The sequence below is a fragment of the Micropterus dolomieu genome, linkage group LG13, assembly GCF_021292245.1.
Source record: "Micropterus dolomieu isolate WLL.071019.BEF.003 ecotype Adirondacks linkage group LG13, ASM2129224v1, whole genome shotgun sequence".
NCBI classification, from domain to species: domain Eukaryota; kingdom Metazoa; phylum Chordata; class Actinopteri; order Centrarchiformes; family Centrarchidae; genus Micropterus; species Micropterus dolomieu.
Window position 1 is genome coordinate 4,109,250 of NC_060162.1, and position 19,831 is coordinate 4,129,080.

At 39.3% G+C, this 19,831-nt stretch overlaps 1 protein-coding gene across 2 annotated transcripts in view; it reads right to left on the reverse strand.

The window, feature by feature from the left end:
• clip1b (CAP-GLY domain containing linker protein 1b) overlaps positions 1–19,142 on the reverse strand; it is a 34,897-nt gene extending 15,755 nt beyond the window's left edge. The window contains exons 1-14 of one of the 2 annotated variants that reach the window (XM_046066772.1): positions 18,936–19,142; positions 17,867–18,247; positions 17,641–17,774; positions 16,600–16,724; positions 16,262–16,463; positions 14,609–14,806; positions 13,602–13,705; positions 13,403–13,463; positions 12,327–12,431; positions 9,548–9,709; positions 9,174–9,269; positions 7,016–7,073; positions 6,819–6,904; positions 4,446–4,520 (exon numbers count right to left, since the gene is read on the reverse strand). In XM_046066772.1, coding sequence (XP_045922728.1) covers positions 4,446–4,520; positions 6,819–6,904; positions 7,016–7,073; positions 9,174–9,269; positions 9,548–9,709; positions 12,327–12,431; positions 13,403–13,463; positions 13,602–13,705; positions 14,609–14,806; positions 16,262–16,463; positions 16,600–16,724; positions 17,641–17,774; positions 17,867–18,247; positions 18,936–19,044 — 1,896 coding nt within the window. In that variant the 5' untranslated portion in view covers positions 19,045–19,142. The remainder of the gene's footprint in view (positions 1–4,445; positions 4,521–6,818; positions 6,905–7,015; positions 7,074–9,173; positions 9,270–9,547; positions 9,710–12,326; positions 12,432–13,402; positions 13,464–13,601; positions 13,706–14,608; positions 14,807–16,261; positions 16,464–16,599; positions 16,725–17,640; positions 17,775–17,866; positions 18,248–18,935) is intronic. The other variant, XM_046066774.1, reaches the window with a different exon arrangement.
• Between the last annotated feature and the right edge of the window lie 689 nt (positions 19,143–19,831).

Genomic DNA, 19,831 nt, shown 5'->3' on the forward strand with positions numbered 1-19,831 from the left:
AATGTAACTAAGTAAATATACTGCACTTATGTACAAGTTTGAGGTACTTGTACTTTACGTGAGTCTTTCTTTTCATGCCACTTTATACTTCTACTCCGCTACTTCTATACTTCTACTCAGAGGGAAATATTGTACTTTTTACTTTACAAATCAAGATTTTTACAAACAAAACATACAACAAAGAGTTTATAAAATATGTTTTGTTATAAATTAAAATATCCAACAGTTGATACAAGTACAGCTGAAACAATCAGTCGATTAACAGAAAATTAATTGGCAACATTTATGATGTTTTGTAATTTTTCAAACAAAAACACTTGATGTGAAGATTTGCACCTTTTATTTTGATTATTTTACTTTGACTCAGTTTGGGCTTTGGGTAATTGTGATTACATTTCTCAGTGTTTTCAGAATAACTATTTATTCCATAATGAAAATAATCATTAACTGATACAAAATAGTTCAAAATAAGCTCCAGCTCAACTATTACAGCAGTAAAATCCTGCTTTTACATTAATGCATGGGGAATAATAATCTAATCATACAATATGTGTCCTTTTTTGTAATAGTATTTGTACACTGTGGTATTGCTACTTTTACTTAAGTAAAATATCTGAGTACTTCCACCACTTATAAAAAGACAAACAATTAACAATTAATTGTCTTAATCTGCTCATGTTGTTTAACAGATTTTTCAATGTTTTTAATAAATTTTTTTATTGTATTGTAGTAGTTTTATTATTTTAGACAACATCAGGCAAAGGAACTACCGATGAAAACCAGCCTGTGGTTAAGTCGTACATTTACATCCCTTCTCAAATAAACAATAAAATAAAAATTTAAATAAGTTGTTGCTGATTAATTAGACTAATCAACTAAGCGAATCGTTTCAGCTCTGGATACAACAGATGTGTGACGGCAAAAAAAAAGAGAGGCTGATTTCAAGTCAACCGTTCATTAATTAAAGCAATGTTCTGTCCAGCCAGGCATCGTCATCATCGTCATCATCATCACCACACACACACACACACACACACACACACACACACAGTGTCTGACATGTGCAGGATTACATCACAGCCTACAGTAACATGGCTGAGCGGAGAGAAGACGCAGATGTAATAAATAATAAATAAATAAACGCTCTACAACGTGCGTTTTCCTCCACAGAGACCAAATCCCTGCTCTCTCTGTTGTAGCTGCAAAAACGTTTTTCATTTTTAATGACGGACGCATTAGGTCGATCCTTTCAGTTTCCTTAAAGCGTGTCAATTTAAAGCATATTGAACAGTCTGCTGTTTGTTCCAGCCTTTTTCATTTGCCCTGCGTGCTTCAGTTTGTCAAGATTAAGTGAGCTTAAACATTTCAGTTAATAATAATAACAACGCTACTTTTATATTATAATAATTCACTGGCAGAGCAGAAAATAACAATTTCAAGGAGAAAGGGTCTAAGTTCTGTTTATGCTAACAACACTAGTACTGTACAAAAACCCTTTTTATGCAAACAGCAGTTGTACAGGAGGTATTTATTTTTGGTGCATATTTGTACAATAACAGCTCTCAAAGTTAAAACTAATAGTAAATAAATATATAACCTATGAGGTAACACTATTTTAACCACTCTTATTTATCATTGACAGACGGTATAATAAATGATTTATAAACACACTATAATGTGGTTGTAAGCAGACATGGGGACGTTTTGGGGTGTTTATTATTGTATTTGTTAACAACTCCTCATATGAAGCATCTGTAAACAATGTGTGTAAACAATTAATGAATGACAAAATAACAGAGCTGTAATCATATAAAACTTGTCTTCATATTTTATATGAAGTTTAAAAGATAATTTCGGTATTTTAAATCTGGCTTTTTTTCCAAATATGTTGATGTTGAAATGACTAGTAGGTACAAAACGTTTTGAATCTGTGCAGTAGATGCTTTGGCTGCAGTGGCTGCTACGTATTCCTTCGTGGCAATTGCACCCATCAAAAATACGTCCACAAAATGTGCTTCTTGTTGACACCGACAGGCTCAGACTGTTAGACCAGGTGTCTGAAAACATCATAGAAAGGATCCCAACGAAGGACTCCGGTGAAACCCGGTGGAACGGGAGTCAGAGTTGGAGAGAGGAGTTTGTTGTGTTGGAGTAACGTTAGGAAATAAAGTCTTGCTAGCAGCTCCTCTACGTACACAACACTGACTGGAGGAAACGAGGGAGAAGAGTCCAAAACTTTTTGTACCTACTGGTCACTTAGACAACAAAATATGTGAAAATAGGGCCCAGGTTTAAAAATATTGAAATGATAATTTAAATCTAGTTATATTGCATAAATAATACAATAAATATCTATATGCTGTTTATTATATGTTGTTATCTATTAAGTGTAAGTACAAGTACTGCACTTAAGTACACTTTTGAGGTACTTTTACTTTTTACTATTTCCATTTTCTGCTACTTTATACTTCTACTCCACTACATTTATAATAATCAACAATTACATTTAATAATAATATCATAGATAAATACAAGACTTTATTGATCTCTTAATGACATTTCACAAGTTACCCTGTGTTGACACATTACAATGTGTTATAAACATTTGTTATTACTATATACGTTACTACTGCCCATAATTGCTAAATTGTTTTTTTTATTTCAAAATGCCATACTGTCAGAACATCTCCAGCACTCTCAAAATTTTAAACAAAATTAACACATTTAGCCTATTCTGTGTCAAAGACTTTCAAAATCTATTCTTAGGCTTGTTTTATATGCTTCTAATATTGTTTTGCTTAGTTGTTTGTATCTGTTTATATCTCTTTTATGTCTTTGTGCTGCTGCAACGCCAGAAAATCTCTTCTGGGGATCAATAAAGGCTTATCTTATGTTAACTTATCTTAGTCCACCTTAAGTCACCAAGAATAGCAGGTAGAGTACTGTGAGTTATGTTGCAGCGCTGAAATATGGTGCATGAAAATGGTTTATGTGCTGGGATGACAAATATAAATACTTCCAAACAGAAAGCATGTTTATGTTCGGTCTCTATCTCCCGCTCTAATCTCCTTTCCATTTCTCTGGCTGTCATGAGACCGACCATCTGGAGACTGCAGGCAGCTGGAGTCAGACTGATCTTACAGGGCGGAGATGAATGTAGGCGAGCAAGAGGGCACCAGAGAGCCGCAGACTGAATGAACAGCTGCAGGTGGACCCCAGTTACGGATTGAGTATGAAATGATAAAAATATCAAGTTACAGATGGCGGTGAGATGTGGAGGCTGAGAGGGCAGAGACAGGGAGAGAAAAGAGAAAGAGAGATACGGCTAACGGTATTTTATGCTTGGCTGATTAAATGCGATGACTGGGGCCTGCACAGTCACATGCGGTAAGCGTGGGAATCCTGATGTGAATACGTAATTAAAACCCTGCAAGCTAAAAATGGTAAAATCATGTATGTGCATGTGTGTGAATCTTTTCTGTGGACACACACAGTAACACACGTGCATGTGTTTGTGAAGCACTGGATTTCTCCACATGCTGAAGCAGAGTGATATTTAACAAATTTGGAGGGTTTCCTTTTACCTTTCCAGAACCAAAAATACAAAAGCAAAACATGTAAGGAAACGCTTTCATACATCAAAACTAGTTACTTTCAAGTTCAAGGAGAATTTCATGAGCAAACCACCTATTTTGGGGACACATTACATCCACAGTTTTGCCGATATACTATGTCAGAGTTTAGGGTGACGTTTTGCGACTCAGTCCTGCTCTTTACTGGATTTGGCGAAGTTTACAACCCAGCAATCCCAGCGTATAGAGGATATTCATAATCCTAAAAGAGTTTTGTGAAATACACACATTTGAAAATATGAACACTAAAAGATAAATCTAACAACTGTCTTGCTTGTCCATGGTTGTAAGCTCAGTAACCAAACAGGGTCCTGTTAAAATGGAATAAGAGTTTGATGTTATAACACTAGATTTACACATTGACATACATACAAGAGCAATGATGTGTCTTTATTTCCATGTTTTCTACACTGGTGTGGAAAATCTGCCAGCAACAGTTGACATCCTACCTGGCTTTTGTTGTTTTTTGCTTTTGTTGTGTTTAAATCTGCCAGCAACAGTTGACATCCTACCTGGCTTTTGTTGTTTTTTGCTTTTGTTGTGTTTAAATCTGCCAGCAACAGTTGACATCCTACCTGGCTTTTGTTGTTTTTTGCTTTTGTTGTGTTTAAATCTGCCAGCATTATTGTAAACAGCATATGTACAGGAGTGGAAAGACTGACAGGAGGGCTTAGCAAATAATCATTTGTTAAATGAAAGAGAAGCGAAGGAATAAAATGACACCCTGGGTACTTCAGTGGCAGTGGGAACTTTCAGTATTTTGCTGTAGCTGAAGATTAACATACATATTTTCTATCAGGACCTTCTGCTCACCTGTGTCTCAAGTGTCTTCTTCTCATTGGTCAGCTGTTCAAGCGACAGCTTCGTCATCTCTGACTTTTCAATAGCCTGGAAAACATATTGACAATATTTAGCTCCACGTGGTTTGGTAATATCCAGTGCACAAAGATGATTTAGTACATTACAATCCACAAGTTTGATTTCCTGAGGACACAACTTAATTGTTCTGTGATCAATAGAAACAGTTTTCTTGTTGACATATAAAAGGCATTTTCAACTCATTCAATCATTTTTTTGTTATGAACGTGTTAAACTGAACATGTTATGCTAAAATTTAATTAAAAACAGTGCATGAGAAATTATTCTTGTATGTCCTCGCTAATCTTGTGTGTTATCTGGCTTTTTATGTTATAATTTATCTATTTTTAGGGATTAATTGAGTGTGTTGTGGACTCCATCTTTTCTTGTTTGTTCTGACAGGAAGTGAAACTGTGTCTGTCTGCAGTTTGCTGCTGAGCAGTTAGTGTACAGTGGTATTTTAGAGCTTCCCGCTGTAAACATTTGGTGGCTGCAGGAAACAGCGCTGATGACAGCTGTGAAAGTACTGTAATAAAAAACAGTAAAGTTGTGGGGCGTAAAATCTAAACAATTATAGCTGCAGAAGCAGGTGGTAATTCTCTGCGGGTCTGTCACTACATGCGACCCCCTTCGCATCATTTAATCTTATGTAGGTTTTCTTTTTTCTTGTTTTGTACAGAGGCACAAAACATCAAGATCACTCTAAACTTAAGATTTAAGTCAAAATAGACATCGTCGCGTAAAAAACAGCATTCCATTACCAGAGGTCATTAAAAATCTTGGCTAAAAAAGGAAAGACAGCTCTTTACTGGGTCCGCCTCGAGCTTGTTCAGCTGTTTCACTTTTACATCCATTTGAAACGAGCTCCGTGAAGCGAGAGCACAAGTATGAAAGCTCTGACTTCAGGGAAAGAAAACAAAATACTCCCTTATAACTGCAAACTGTAATTTGTACTGAGGTATTTTCAGAAATATTACAACAGTAAAAAGAGTGGACACCCTGCATTCACTGCTGCTGCAATACAACAGCCGAGCTTTTATGCTCCACTCTTTCTGTTATCACTCCATTTATGCACCTCCTGCTAAGACGTCTGCAAAACACTGACTACTGGAAATATAAAAGCATAAATACTAGATGAGGAGAATGTTCCTGTAGCTTGAAACATGCCATTGAGTTTGTCTACAGGTACACAGGGGTGGCACACAAGAATAAGTATACGAGGTATAGTAACGCTATTTCTGGAGGGAATATTTGACAACAGTACTTAAAAGTACCCTACAGAATGTTCCCCTGTAAACACAATCAGTTTTAATTTGCAGGCCATCAAACATTTGCAAAACATTTTATTAAAATGCTTTAAAAGCTGCATTGTTTACATTGACCAGTGTGAGAACTTTAGTGACATCCAGTGGTGAGACTGCAACACTGCACTCGACTGAATACCCAAGCGAAAGAGTAGTATGTAGCTGGAGGCTCCAGTTTCAGGACCACAATCCTACGACCGGATTTGCATTTCTAGGACCCTTGTTTACTTTGATACTGCCAGCTAGCTGGCTAGCTAGCTATGTTACTCTTGACAGAAGAAGAAGATGATATTTATTATATTAGTATTTTTACACACATGCACATGCACAAACAGAACCCATAGCAACACACAGAGAGTGAGGGGCCTGCCACTCAGTGCCCAGGAGGTGAACTGGCACCTCCTCTCCAGCTACCAGTCCACGCTCCGCAACTCTGGTCCGAGCTGGATTCGAACCACGACCCACAGGTTCCCAGCCTAATCCTTATGAATTGAGCTACAGCTTTGATAAACCTTAAAGTAAGGTAAATAGTCTAAAGTAAGGCCATAGCCATCTTTAGAAATTTAAACTGAACTACTTTATATAATTAACTAGTTTGAACTACGTTATATACAGCCAGCTAGTTTTACGATTAGTCCATTAATTAAAGAAAATTAATTGACTATTGATTATTTTGATAAACGATTAATCCTTTCAGTCATTTTATTAAGCAAAAATGTGAAACATTGCTGGTTTAATCCTCTTCAATGTAAAACAATGCTGCTATTCTTTGTCAGTTATAGTAAATGGATTTTGGACTGTTTGAATAAAAGAAGCAATTTGAAGATGTCACTTTAGGCTCTGGAAAATTGTGATGAGCATTTTTCACAATTTTCCGACATTTTATAGACTCAACGATTAGTCGATTAATGAAAACAATAGTTGCAGCCCTATTTATCACCACACAGTAACGTCTAAGACACACACACACACACAAAAGAAATTACTCAATTGTTTTCAACCACTGACTTGTGTGCAAACCTACCTGTGTCAGCTCTTTCTCTTTGCATTGACTCTCCTCTTTCAAGGTTTGGTAGTCTTTCTTTGCCTGCTCCACACTCTGCTCCAATTCTGGCAGAAAACACAACATCAACTATCACAATCATCTTGACACAGGAAAAACATAATAAACATACTTTCTAATGAGCATCAAAGCAGTTGCGGTACATCTGAAATGTTTACCTTGCATGTTCTTTGCTGCACTCCTGTTCTCCTCCTCAGCTATCTCAAGCTTTTTTCTCTGAAATGGAGAAACATCAGCTTGACTACGAGCTAATCACTTACATAGTAACATTCTTATACCTTGAGCTAACTAGAGAATAATGACTGGGCCCAGAAACTATGCGAGGTTTGAGGATAAAATGCCTCTCTTAATGTGGCCACTTTCACGATGCCCGCAAGCAAAACGCATCAGATTGGACCCTCACAGAAATGCACTTCTTAGCTGGCTTCAATTATCTGGTAAAGCAATGGATTTGGGGATTTTAAACAAATGTCTCTGTTATGGCCCATTCAGACATGCACCTCATTAAAGAAATCTGCTGGCAATTTTACATGTCAGCCCCCAGAGTCACAAACTGTAAAGGTCATGATGGCAGTAATACTAAGTCAGAAACTAACAACATTTCTGGGACAGTACTAGAGCTGAAACAGTTAGGGGATTAATTGATCAACAGAAAAGCTATAAACATTAACATTAATAATTAAGTCATTTTTGAATAAAATTAAATAACCCGCTGGTTCCAGCTTCTCAATGAAACTAATAATCAGCTCTACACTTCAATACAAGAACCTTTATTATATAACATAAGTCCATGTCTTCTAAATTAATCATCAACTGATGAGGATGATGACTTTTTGCCTGAGACATAAAGTCTTTTTTTTCTGATGAAGACACACTAGAGTGAAACATTAGGTTGTTTTCACTTTTAAACACTATAGTTTGTCTATAACAAACTCGTAGAGCTAATGCTAGCCTCATTAGCTAGCTAGCTACAGCTCTTTAGTAAAATACTGTATGCTTGGTCACCAGCTTGAACTGAGAAGCTGATTACTTCTGTGTGAAATCCAAAAACTATTGATTAAAGAATCAAGGAATTTCAATGATAAATCGTCTTCTCATTATTATGTAGATAACTTTCCAAACATGTCGTTTGGAAACACCAGAAAAAAAATCTAGGATAAATGGTCTCTAAGAGTTGTTTGGTACTTTATCTCCGTAATTTCTCTGAAGAAAATGTGATGGGGAAGTGAGTGATATTTTATTAAAATTCAGTTAGTAGCGAGTAAAAAGGCCGTTACATCATGATTTGGTTGTGCCACCAATCCAGTTCCTAGTGTTTCCTATGTTTTTCCACTCCCAGCATTTCTGTCTGTCTTCTGTTTGTTTGTGTGTGTCTGGGCATGGTGCTGCACTCCCCGGTCTGGGCCAATCATCAAACCACCTGTGGCTTTTCGACTCACCTGAGACTCATCCCACAATAAACCCCAGTGGTTACAAACCCTGGCTTTTCCCTTCAGTCTTTGCCAGATCATCTGTTCACTTCCAGTGTTACACTTGCTACGTCTTTTTAGAAAGAGCTAAGTTTGTGACACCCTGTCTTTCTTGTGCCCCAGGTTTTTGGTCCTAGTTTTGGTTTCGTTTGGTTTTAGCCCCAACTCCACCTTCCTTTTCACAGAGACCCTGTAAACCTAACCCTCACCGCCTTGAGGAACACTTTGCACATTCATTATATGTATCTCAATAATTCCTCTGTGATTTCTTCTTTTACAACTGCCTCTGTGTCTGCATCTAAATCCTCTCAGCCACAAACCCAAACAATTACAGAGAACTGGGGTACAAGCAGTGCCACCAACAAAGAACCAGTGTTTAAAAACCATTGCAGAAAGCATGTTAATGTATGTTGAGACTACAAGAAGCATGACTGGAAGAAAAATCATTTTATACAAAACTCAAAACAGTGGCATCGGAGCAGAGCTGCAAACAAACCAGTAAACAGGACTGTATGTACGATGGAAATTGGTCCTTTTTTTGTTGGGGTCATTGTTTAATGTTGCAAAACTTTTGCCAATTAATAGTGACAAAAAAAAACCCGCTTAACGACAGGAGTAACAACAGTAACTGCAGGGGGGAGGGTCTTGGCAGCCATTGTTACATGTTCAACACAGACTTTTGCATAAAAGTGACTCAGATGGTTATTCATGCATGAGACCGAGTTATAAAAGTGACATCACATTTTCTTAATAAGATGCATTGCTTAATGGGGGTTTGCGTACCAGAGATGTATGTTTAAAAGCCCAAACATCCATTAAGTAAGTAGTGAATTTATTCCTTTCTTACCAGGCTGGTTAGCTGCAGCTCCAGAGAGCTCTTATCTTGCTGCAGAGACTGAAGCTCTTTCTGTTTGCTCTCCACGTCGACACTCAGCTCACTGATCTGATGGGGACACACAGTATAGAACATACAATATATACATAGTAGAGCCATAAATTATGCATCATCACAGTAGCTTTAACAAACCCCACATAAAAAGGTCAAATGTCTATTTACATTAGGGGCTAAAAGGATGGTAAATAGAAATTACACCAATTCTTTCAGTTTTACATCATGCCATAAATTATATGATAATAAGCAGAGGGTATCATGTAGCTGCTGCCCAGACCTAGCTGAACAAAAACACCAACGCTGGGACTTCTCTGATGCTTTCCACAAACCTTTTTCTCCTGAGACTGTGCCTGGGCTTTGAGGCTGCTGATCTGTTGCTGGGACAGAGACGCAGCATCCTCCTTCTGCTGGGATGCCCGGAGCCTGAGCTGGAGGTCTGCCACCTCCCTCTCCAGCTCCATGATCCTGGAGCGCTCAGACACCGTGGCCACCTGCAGCAGAAGATGTAGAAAGGAGGCGTGAAGGCCAAGAGGAGACAGGAGAGCTGACAGAGGAGAGTAGTAATGTAAAAACAGTGTGCCTGGGTTTTATACAGTGAACCAAATACAGTATGTGCAGAAGCTTTAACCTGATCTCGGATTCATCTGTATCAAAATGACATGGCAACGTTTTCAGCCACAGTGATGTATTTTGATTTACTGTAACTTTAGTGATTAAAGCACAGATTAATGCAAAAATGCAATATGTCAATATTGTAGGGCTTCAACTAGAGATTGATTATTTTTAGAGTAATTGATTTCTCTATAAAACATAAGAAAATTGTGAAAAATGATTGAAACGAAATTTCCCAGAGCCCAAGTTGACATCTTCATTTTGCTTGTTTTATCCAACAAAAAAAAACTAAATATAACAAAAAGAAAAGCAAAGTCTCTGAAATTAATAAAGATGGTACCAGCCAATTTTTGGCATTTTAACTTAATAAAGAAATCCATTGTCAAAAATCAATGAATAAGCTTATTGTTTAAGGTCTAAAACTCTACTAATTTAATTATCTACATTGATAGATAGATATATTCCAAAATAAATGATATATTCCAAAATAAAATGCACATGATTAACCCTTCAACATAACAAATAATTTAAGTTTTTACTTGTCAAATAGCTGGGAGTCAAAGACTGGATATTTAAGTAAACCCCCCCCCAAAAAAGAATAGGTTTTCCTGCTTCCTATAAGAGCCCGACCAATACATCAGTGTGCCAATATTAACAGTGTTTATAACAGCCGGTAAATGACAATTAAAAAAGAAACGGAGAGACAGATCCGTCAATCATGGTATGAGTTGTTGCTGCAGTTCGTCTACCAGAGAGAGCTCTGCAAGTCCCCTGATGGCAACACACAGCTATGACATAATCAGTTGTACTTTTGTTCAGTGTACTATTTATAACAATAAAAAAAGTTTAATTTTAAACTGCATTATGTCTTGTTATCTTGGTAAGGTCTCATAACTACACATAACAAATATTAGGAATGATCTTTGTTTATGTTATGTGTTTCTGAAAAGGAGGGGGGGAAAAGAATATCCGCTGATATGTCAAAAAATAGGTATCTGTCTTTCCATTATTCACGTTCCATTGACACATGGGGCAGGATGCAAGATCTTTGACCTGTAAACCCTGATGTCATCCAGGTTAAAACAAACCACACTTATTTTGAATGGATGGAATTGATCCACAGGAGTACCAGAGCGCTGTTTGAACCACCAACAGAGAATCTGGTGCAATTAAGGATTCACTGTTTTCTGTAGGAGACTTTGACCTTTGACTTAAAGACAAGTCAAAGTTTAGACCTTTTGGTTAAAAGATAAAGGATGGCAGTGTTCCACATTTTTCTTATTGTCAATACATCCCATGAAAAGACAAAAACCAACAGTGAATGTGAGACGCCACGTCATGCATCTTAGGCATCTTCCATTCCATTTTCTTTCCTGTTTTATTTTGTTACTTACCTTTCCTCTTGTTTCAGACCACTTCACTTCCTGTCCTTGTGTGATTCCTACCTGTGAGATTACCTGCCCCACCATAATTACATCCACCTGTCCCTTGTTATACTCACCATCTAGTGTATTTAGTCTATCTGTTCCCCTTCGTCTTAGTAACCTTTGTTGTCTAGCATTCCAGCGTTTTCTCTATGTGTACTCTTCCTAGTTTTTTGATATGACCAGCTTTAGCCTTATCCCTGTTGGATTATTTGTCATCTTCTACTGACTACCTACATGTGTACCAAAGTGTTTCTGAATCGAGGTTGTACCTTTGAGTCCTTGCCCCAGTGGTTTCTCCTGCCTTAACAGAATGTATGCTCTTAACAGGTATTGTGTGTACATCAAAGCCTGATATATCTTCTCACTCTGAGCCATAGATATTGCCATTGTTGCTGCACTGGCTGACTGTTCTTTCATCACCATGAACACACCACACTGTAGTGTATTCTGACTCAGTCCTACATACACTGTCCTGCTGCACCAAACAGTCACTAGAGCACCACATGTGGATTCATCCACTCCTAAAAAAAGTCCCATCAAATGCTCTATTTCCTCCCAACTGAGTAACATTTGCTAAAAACTACAGCTGTTTTAGGAAATAACTGGGACTTTAAAATAATAAAGTTGCCAGCTGTTAAAGTTTTACATCTTCAGCAAGAAAACAGACAGGATAGAGAAGTTGGAAAGTATTAAAAGCCAGACTAACATGCTGTTGGTTTTGGTCTTTTCATGGGATTTGCTGAATTAGAAAAATGAAGGCCAGCATTCTCAAAAGCTCAGGCATTTCCAAACTATCTTAGAAAAAGAATTTCATGCACACATGCATAACTTTCAGTATGACAGACCCGGGTTACTAGAAAAGCTCAAGGCTGATGAGATGTTAGTCTCTATTCCGGGGCTGATTGTGGACTAGGCCAAGAGGAGGGAAGCAACTTTTGATAATTCTGATAATTTGCATAATGTTTGCACGCTGTGGTTCCATCAATATATTCTGTGCATCATTATTAAACCTAGTAAGGGAAAAGCACATCACTTAGTCCTGCTGTGGGACTAGGACTGCGAGCATTACCCTAGTGTCCTCTAAATCCCTCTGGAGTTTTTCAGCTTTGGTCTTTTCAAAGAGCAGACTCTGCTCAAGCTCCTTTATGTGGGCATGCTCCAGTCTGGTCTGCGTCTGTTAGTAAGAGAGAGCAGGAAAAGAAGGAGAACAAACACCAATGCAACACTAACTTGTCAGCTTTGTGCCACAAACAGGAAGAAGACAAGACTTTAAAGAGAAGGCCAGTAAGTACAGAAGCACTGATGGTTTCCAGTATTTCAATTACATCAGATGGATATGAACAAAGGGAAAGATTGTTATTTGCTCATTCTGCTCTGAGGAATATCAGGAGTTGATTATTTCAATCATCTCATTCTGACTCTCAGATACTTCTATTTGCACTTGTTTGCTTGTATTCCAGTACTTGAAGGCGACTAGGCACTAATTCATCTGAACAGTGAAGAAGATGCAGACAACAGTGAAAGATGGAAGCATATAAAAAGACTGAAGGCAAATCAGGACAAAAACAGCATTCAGGAACAGACATGTGGGTGAAAGGATGACGAGAGGATGTTAATGTAAGTGCTGCAGATGGGTGGATAAAGAGGAAGGGTACGTGAATTAAGCATGAACGAATAAATAAAATGAGCAGGGAGAAAGACTTGTCTGAAGGAGGCAGCAAATGAATGATTCAAAGAGTGCAGGGTAAGAACGATTGGTTAAATCATCAGCTCATATTTTTTTAGAGGAAAATGTGAAGCACTAATACAAGTTCACGGTCAATTATTTTGCAACTTTAAGTTACTTAATGTGGTACTTTTACAAAATATAAACAGAGCATTAAAAAACAAAAGAGATCAAACTCAGGTGTTCATTACAAACTGGTACACAGGAGGGCTTGAGGTTGACATTAATTTGACTGCTTTTAATAAGAACAACGTGGGGGTGGTAATGTAAAGTATGTTAATCAACTATCAAACAAGTTCGTCAATAATTCACACGTAAATTTTTAAAGAAAGCATCAGCCTGACAAGTGGGAATTTTATAGCTTGAGTGACTGAGAGAATATGTTTAATTGAGAACCAGATTATATAACCACGAGATACCTCCAGGTCTCCTTTGGTGATGCATGCCTCTTCCACACGAAACTGCAGATCTTCCACTTTTCTGTCAAACAGGGACGATAATAACATTTCTTCTAAGAGTACCTCTGCTGTACATATTAGACAGTGATACATGAAACACATTTATGACTTTCCATAAACAGTATTGTGTGCGGGCTGCAGGTGAAGTCAGACCACCCACCTCTTCTCCTCCTCCAGCTGGTTGAGCAGCTCCACCTTGTCTCGATCTGCTGCCTCCACCAGCGAACGTAGCTGATCCAACTTTGCTTCCATCTCCACTGCATACTATAACACACAGAATGAATAACACTCAGCAAGAGACGACTTGATTAATGCATACCAAAAACTAGATGTTGGTCACGGCAACACTAAGCTCTAATCCCCGGCGTTTAGGTCACACTTTTCCCCCGCATTGATGACATTTTCTTTAAAATGTTGTTTAAGACTCCATATTTATTCAGATGGTCAGCAAGGGCCATTCACTGGATATTTAAGTTGGATTATTGAGACATTTCTGGGACATAGAGGTGTATAGTTCTCATTTTACAGTGTACATGTTAACAATGAATATGTCGATTTTGCGATTTGTTCAATAATTATTTGTTCAATAATTTTTGTGAAAGACTTTAACGCATTATGTAACCTCTCTCTGTTAATCACCACTCTGGAGTCTTGCTCACTGTCCCGCCAACGGAGCTGATTGGTTACAAGTCGATCTCTCAGGTAACAGCCCTCTGTTTTTGTCACGCACCATGGGTGTTAGTAGCTATTATTGACTGAAGTAAGATTTAAGCCTAAAATGTGTTTGTTAGTCATAGATATATTTGTGCAGTCCGAGACTAGATAAAAAAAAAAAGTATTTCTTCAAAAGGTGCATTAAGTAAATATTGACCACCAGTGAGAAGGAAAACCCCCAAAGCAAACTCACAAAAACACAAGCCCTGACATATTATGGTCTTCAAAAGTTGCAGTAAACAGCTGAATCATTCTAATTTCTGCAGACACACAGCAACATGACCTTCAGTTTGGAGCCAATTTACAAATTTAAGTCAGTATTCAGATTTAAGCAGTTCTCCTGTTTGAGTTGTGTTGAACAAACACGGATGAAAATATGGAATTACAGTCTTCATAAGAGCTTTCTCCCATGTTCTTGTCTGCAGATAACATCCACGTGTGCATGAATCTGACCTGATCCCTCCCTTTCCTCAGCAGAGTCAGCTCCTGCTGCACCTCTCCTGCGTGGCTGGTTGCCTTTGCGACCTCACATCTCTCCAGGTCTCGCTCTGCTAGTAGCTGCTCGATGTGCTGCTGCTTCTCCTTCAGAGCCTCCTGCAGCGCTGTGGTGCCAGAAATCTTACGAGCGTACCGAGCAGATGTCTCCGTCAGCTGGAAAGATACGGCGGCAGATACACATTTAACATTTTGTATGTTATCTGATCCTGTTTTGAGGATCAAATAAGAACCAGTGTTTAAACTCTGTCAGAGGTCACTAAGGTCTAAAAGAGGGTAAGGTGCCAGAAAGACAACAAAATCTGATTTAACATGAGTAACTCTCCATATTCAGTCACACTGCAGAGAATTTACTAACCAGAATAATTTCATTCAAAACAAGTACATTTCCTTAGACAACCACAAACACAATGAGGCCCCAGTGTACAACGCCGTCTCTTAGGAATTGCATATATAAGACTAATTGGTTTTGCCTAATACATTTCCAGGGAAACATTTGCAACACAATTGCTACCTGTATTAAGTTCAGTGGTAATACATTTTTATGTTTTGTTGTAGGTGGGAGGTTGGGTGGATGGCGGGTGAATGATTCTTAGACCACAGACAGGGGTTCCTCAGTCCCACGTGTGGTTTCAGCTGGCTGATGGGAGTCATTGTTTGCAGATATTCGGTCATAAACCAAAGTACTGAACAACTTAAAATTTTGACCTGATCATGGCGCTGGACAGGGCTCGAGACTAACGGCGTCCTGTCGTCCTGGGGACGATAGGAAATGTGTTTGGGACAAAGAGAAATATTCTGTAGGACGCCTCTAGGACGAAAGGGATTGTGTAGACCTATGTGTTTATTTATTACGCTTAGCAAATGACCAACTGAACCGACCGAGCACTGACTTCAACGGAGGCCGTCTTCTCACACTGTTCTCAAACTACAGTCAGGCCAGACTCACCCAGGAGGCTGGCTGCTCACCTGTTCCCGCGGTACAGGTCCATCTGTCCTCTCAGTCACAAACGGCTTGTTGACCTCTCAAGTGCGCTGTGTAGGCTAGCGTTAAGCGCCACACATCAATGTTGTCACGCAGTGAAAAACAAATCAATATTCTGATAACGTCGACTAGCGGCGAGAATCATCTCCACCCAGTTGATGAAACTCGGCATACGGCGTGATCGTAAAGTAACCCGCGCACGCTGAGACGCTGCCAGCAGACTCGCTGGTAGAGTTTTGCATTATAAACATCTAAAACCTGAGGTCAAAAAAGTTAGTCTGGAGTCCTGGCACTGGATAAAAGTCAGAGGATCACCAAAATTATTAAAAGTCATCCTCAGAGGAACATGTGTGAACCAAATTTCATGACAATTCATCCATAACCACAAATGTCAACCTCATGGTGGCCTCTCCAAGTCAGAGCTCCCAAAGTCATCAGGTTACACTGTCTGGGAAGGAGCGTCTGTACAAAATGTTGTGCTAATCCATCTAGTACTTGTTGAGATATGTCACAGGATTAGTGAAAGTGTTGAGCTACTGGTGGCGCTTGTCAGAGGGATTCATCCTCTGGGATCAGTAGTATACATCAAAACAGAAAGTTCAAATTCTGTTCAAGAAAGCTCTTACCAGTCCTGCTCGGCTGGGTTTGCCGCTGATGGAGGAGGTGGCTGAGCTGAGTGAGCTGATGGAGGAAGCACTCGGGCTCCTCTTGAGAGTGGACCTCCTCCGTGAGCTCTTCGCCTTGGTAGGTGTGGTACAAGGGAAGCCAATACGTGTCACCTTGTGGACCGGAGCAAACAGGCCGTACCTGGGCATGCACTGAAAGTATCTGAGGGGGAAAACAGGGGGAACCACACAGTCAGGCACCAACTGAAACCTCAGCAGACCCACTGACAGCTGGTTTAAGAACAGATTGAACAGATGAAACAGATTTTATATATTCATCCTTTGTCAGTGATCTTTACCTGGTCCCCGCTACAGCTCCATCGTTCTTCCCAAGTGGTTCATCTAGCTCCACTCCACACCAGTCTCCTTTGGCAAAGTCTGTCTCTCCCAGAAACCGCACTACTCCTGCCTTGGTACCACCAACCTACACACAGAAAAAGAAAATAATAATCATTTCGACAGACATGCTTCTTTATATTCTTTTTTTACAATTAACGTCTTCGCCCTGTGCACGTGGTGCCCAATGGCAGATTGAATTACGCACTCATCCAATGCATGACATACTGTATTTTACCACAGTCAAAATATACCAGCTTGGGTGCACATTTCAGATCAGTACTACCAGAAGCGATCTTCAAGCAGAGCAGAGGAAACTAAATTCCTCTTCAAGGAATTTTATATCGTTGCAAATCCTGTCATTGTCTATATAGGTTGATAAATGCAAATTCTTGTCTCATGCATGCAGTGTTTTTTCCTGATTTATTCTACATTCATTGTGCTTTGCTAAACATTGCTTCCTAGTGGACGTGTAAATTTACACACGACACGACCAAAACACACCTGTGTACAATCGCTTACGTGCAGCCCAGAGAAACAGCAAGATGCTGTATTGGCATCTAACTTTGTAGTAATATTTTCGTGTCCCATAATATGACCACTCACACTGCTAAATTTGTTATGTTTTTGTTTAGTGATGTCCAACAGCAAGACCTCAAACACTGGCAGTGTCAAGTTGTTTCTCTGGTGATCCTTTTGGGACTGAAACTTGCCCACAAGTGGATCAGAATAGGTAACCTTATACACCAAATTGGTGGCCTTGATTAAGCTAATGATCAAATCTCATGAAAGTGCACGTAGTCATGAACAAGTAGCATTCATCAAGTTGTAAGAGTCTGTTGCATCTGACTTGAAACACTTGTACAAGTAAACCTCACAGAAAAAGCAAAAGGAGGTTTAGGATTAGAAAACAAAAATGTTCTTGCATGAGGCTCTTCGTTCAGAAAAGAAATGACTGTAAGGTCATATAATGTCATGGTGGGTTCAAACACAGAACTTCTTACCAGAACGCGGTCTCCCAGCCTCATCTCCCTTTTGTTCTTCTTCATGGATTCTGTATCTGAGAGGTTAGACACCGACTCGCTGGATGTGAGCATTCGGTTAAGTGCGGCGCTTGTCTTTATGCCGGTGCCCTGAACTGAACAAAGAAAAATGTCTTATATGACGTAACAAAACAAGCAAAGCGCTAGCACAGCACTGACAAACACAAGTATCACTGATAGATGTTACCAGTTGAGGTAGTGCCAGCAGGTGCAGGCTCGCTTGTTGCAGGGGCTCCTGGTGCTGGACTCGACTGCCCCCCATTTTCCTCCTTCTCTGGCAGTGCAGTCTTGGAAAGCTTTGAAGGCCGCGTGAATATCCCCCTCCCATCCTCACAGTGGAAGTACCGGACCCCTGCCACAGACCCGTCGTTCTTCCCGATAGGCTCATCCAGCACAATCCCCGCCCATTGTCCCGGAGCGAACTGTGTGCCCCCGATAAACTGCACGAAGCCAGGCTTATTGCCGTTGACCCAGACCCTCTCTCCGACTTGGAAGTCCACACTTCCCTCCTGGGTTGGGGAGGTCACACTGCCATGGGACTTCTCTGGAGGAACTGGCTTTGGAGTACCTGCAATCACAATCATGCTTTATTATCCTCATGGCACCTAAACTGAGGGATGAAATAATGTTAAATCCACACCACTACTTCTGTTTTTTATTTTAGACGACAGCTAAAACGACACCCTGTTAAACTGTCTTTTAACTGACATGATCTGATTCACATTATACTAAAAGCAGTAAATTTAATCAGTTTTTACTTTTCACTGACTGTATAGTTGTATTACTGTCTCTGACTATCTTGGTAATTATGTTTAGAAGATACAAATAAAGTTATTATATTTTTTTGTGATTCTCTTTGCAGAAAGTCATGTTTTTGTTTGCCCTCTGTCACATTAAGGTCCATGTACACTTCAACAGGACAGTTGCTTGCTGATTAAAGGATGGACGCTGTAATCAGATTGATACCCCGCTGTGGTTTAGAACAGCCTGAATGGTTACTCAGTGCAAACGGCTCTACGTACCATCCTGCATTCAAAGCTGAACAATATTCCCTTTGTTTTTCAGTTTTTACACACAAATGGTCTCCTCCCATTTTCAGGACTTTCTATCTACATCTATGTACCAAATTAGCCAGCTAGGGTTAGCTTAAGTGTGACTCATTATATTTTTACAGTATGGAAACTAAAATTCTCACACATCCTGCACAACATTTCATCTGATAAATTATTCAGTAAATTGTTTCAATAATTTCTTACCAGAGGATGGAGACGTCTTTGATGGCACCCCAGATGGACGGACTATTTTACTGGGGGGTTTGATCCCGCTGACCTTGCCTGGTGTACTCATGGCTACTTGTTTGTCCATGGTTTGGGGGACTTGTGGGGGTGTCTGGCCTGATCAAGGTGGGGGACTAGGCCTTCCCCACCACCCCATAAAGTCCCAATGTGATGGAAGGGACCTGGAAAACCAAAAAAAAAAATGAATCAATAGAAATACAAAGCAACACCGTGTTTGGTGGAATAGTACAGAAATATCACAGCTATAAGAGCATAGGGAACATGATGGGAGCCATGTTGGAGTGACAGAAGGTATAAAAAACAAACGAACATGGAAGCCTATCAGCGTCATTTCATGGTTTATATTAAATATACAGGTGCTGGTCATATAATTAGAATATCATCAAAAGTTGATTTATTTCAGTAATTCCATTCAAAAAGTGAAACTATATAATGTATACATTCATTCCACACAGACTGATATATTTCAAGTGTTCATTCCTTTTAATTTTGATGATTATAACTGACAACTGATGAAAACCCCAAAATCAGTATCTCAGAAAATTTGAATATTGTGAAAAGGTTCAATATTGAAGACACTTGGTGCCACACTCTAATCAGCTAATTAACTCAAAACACCTGCAAAGGCCTTTAAATTGTCTCTCAGTCTAGTTCTGTAGGCTACACAATCATGGGGAAGACTTCTGACTTGACAGCTGTCCAAAAGACGACCGTTGACACCTTGCACAAGGAGGGCAAGACACAAAAGGTCATTGTTAAAGAGGCTGGCTGTTCACAGAGCTCTGTGTCCAAGCACATTAATAGAGAGGTGAAGGGAAGGAAAAGATGTGGTAGAAAAAAGTGTACAAGCAATA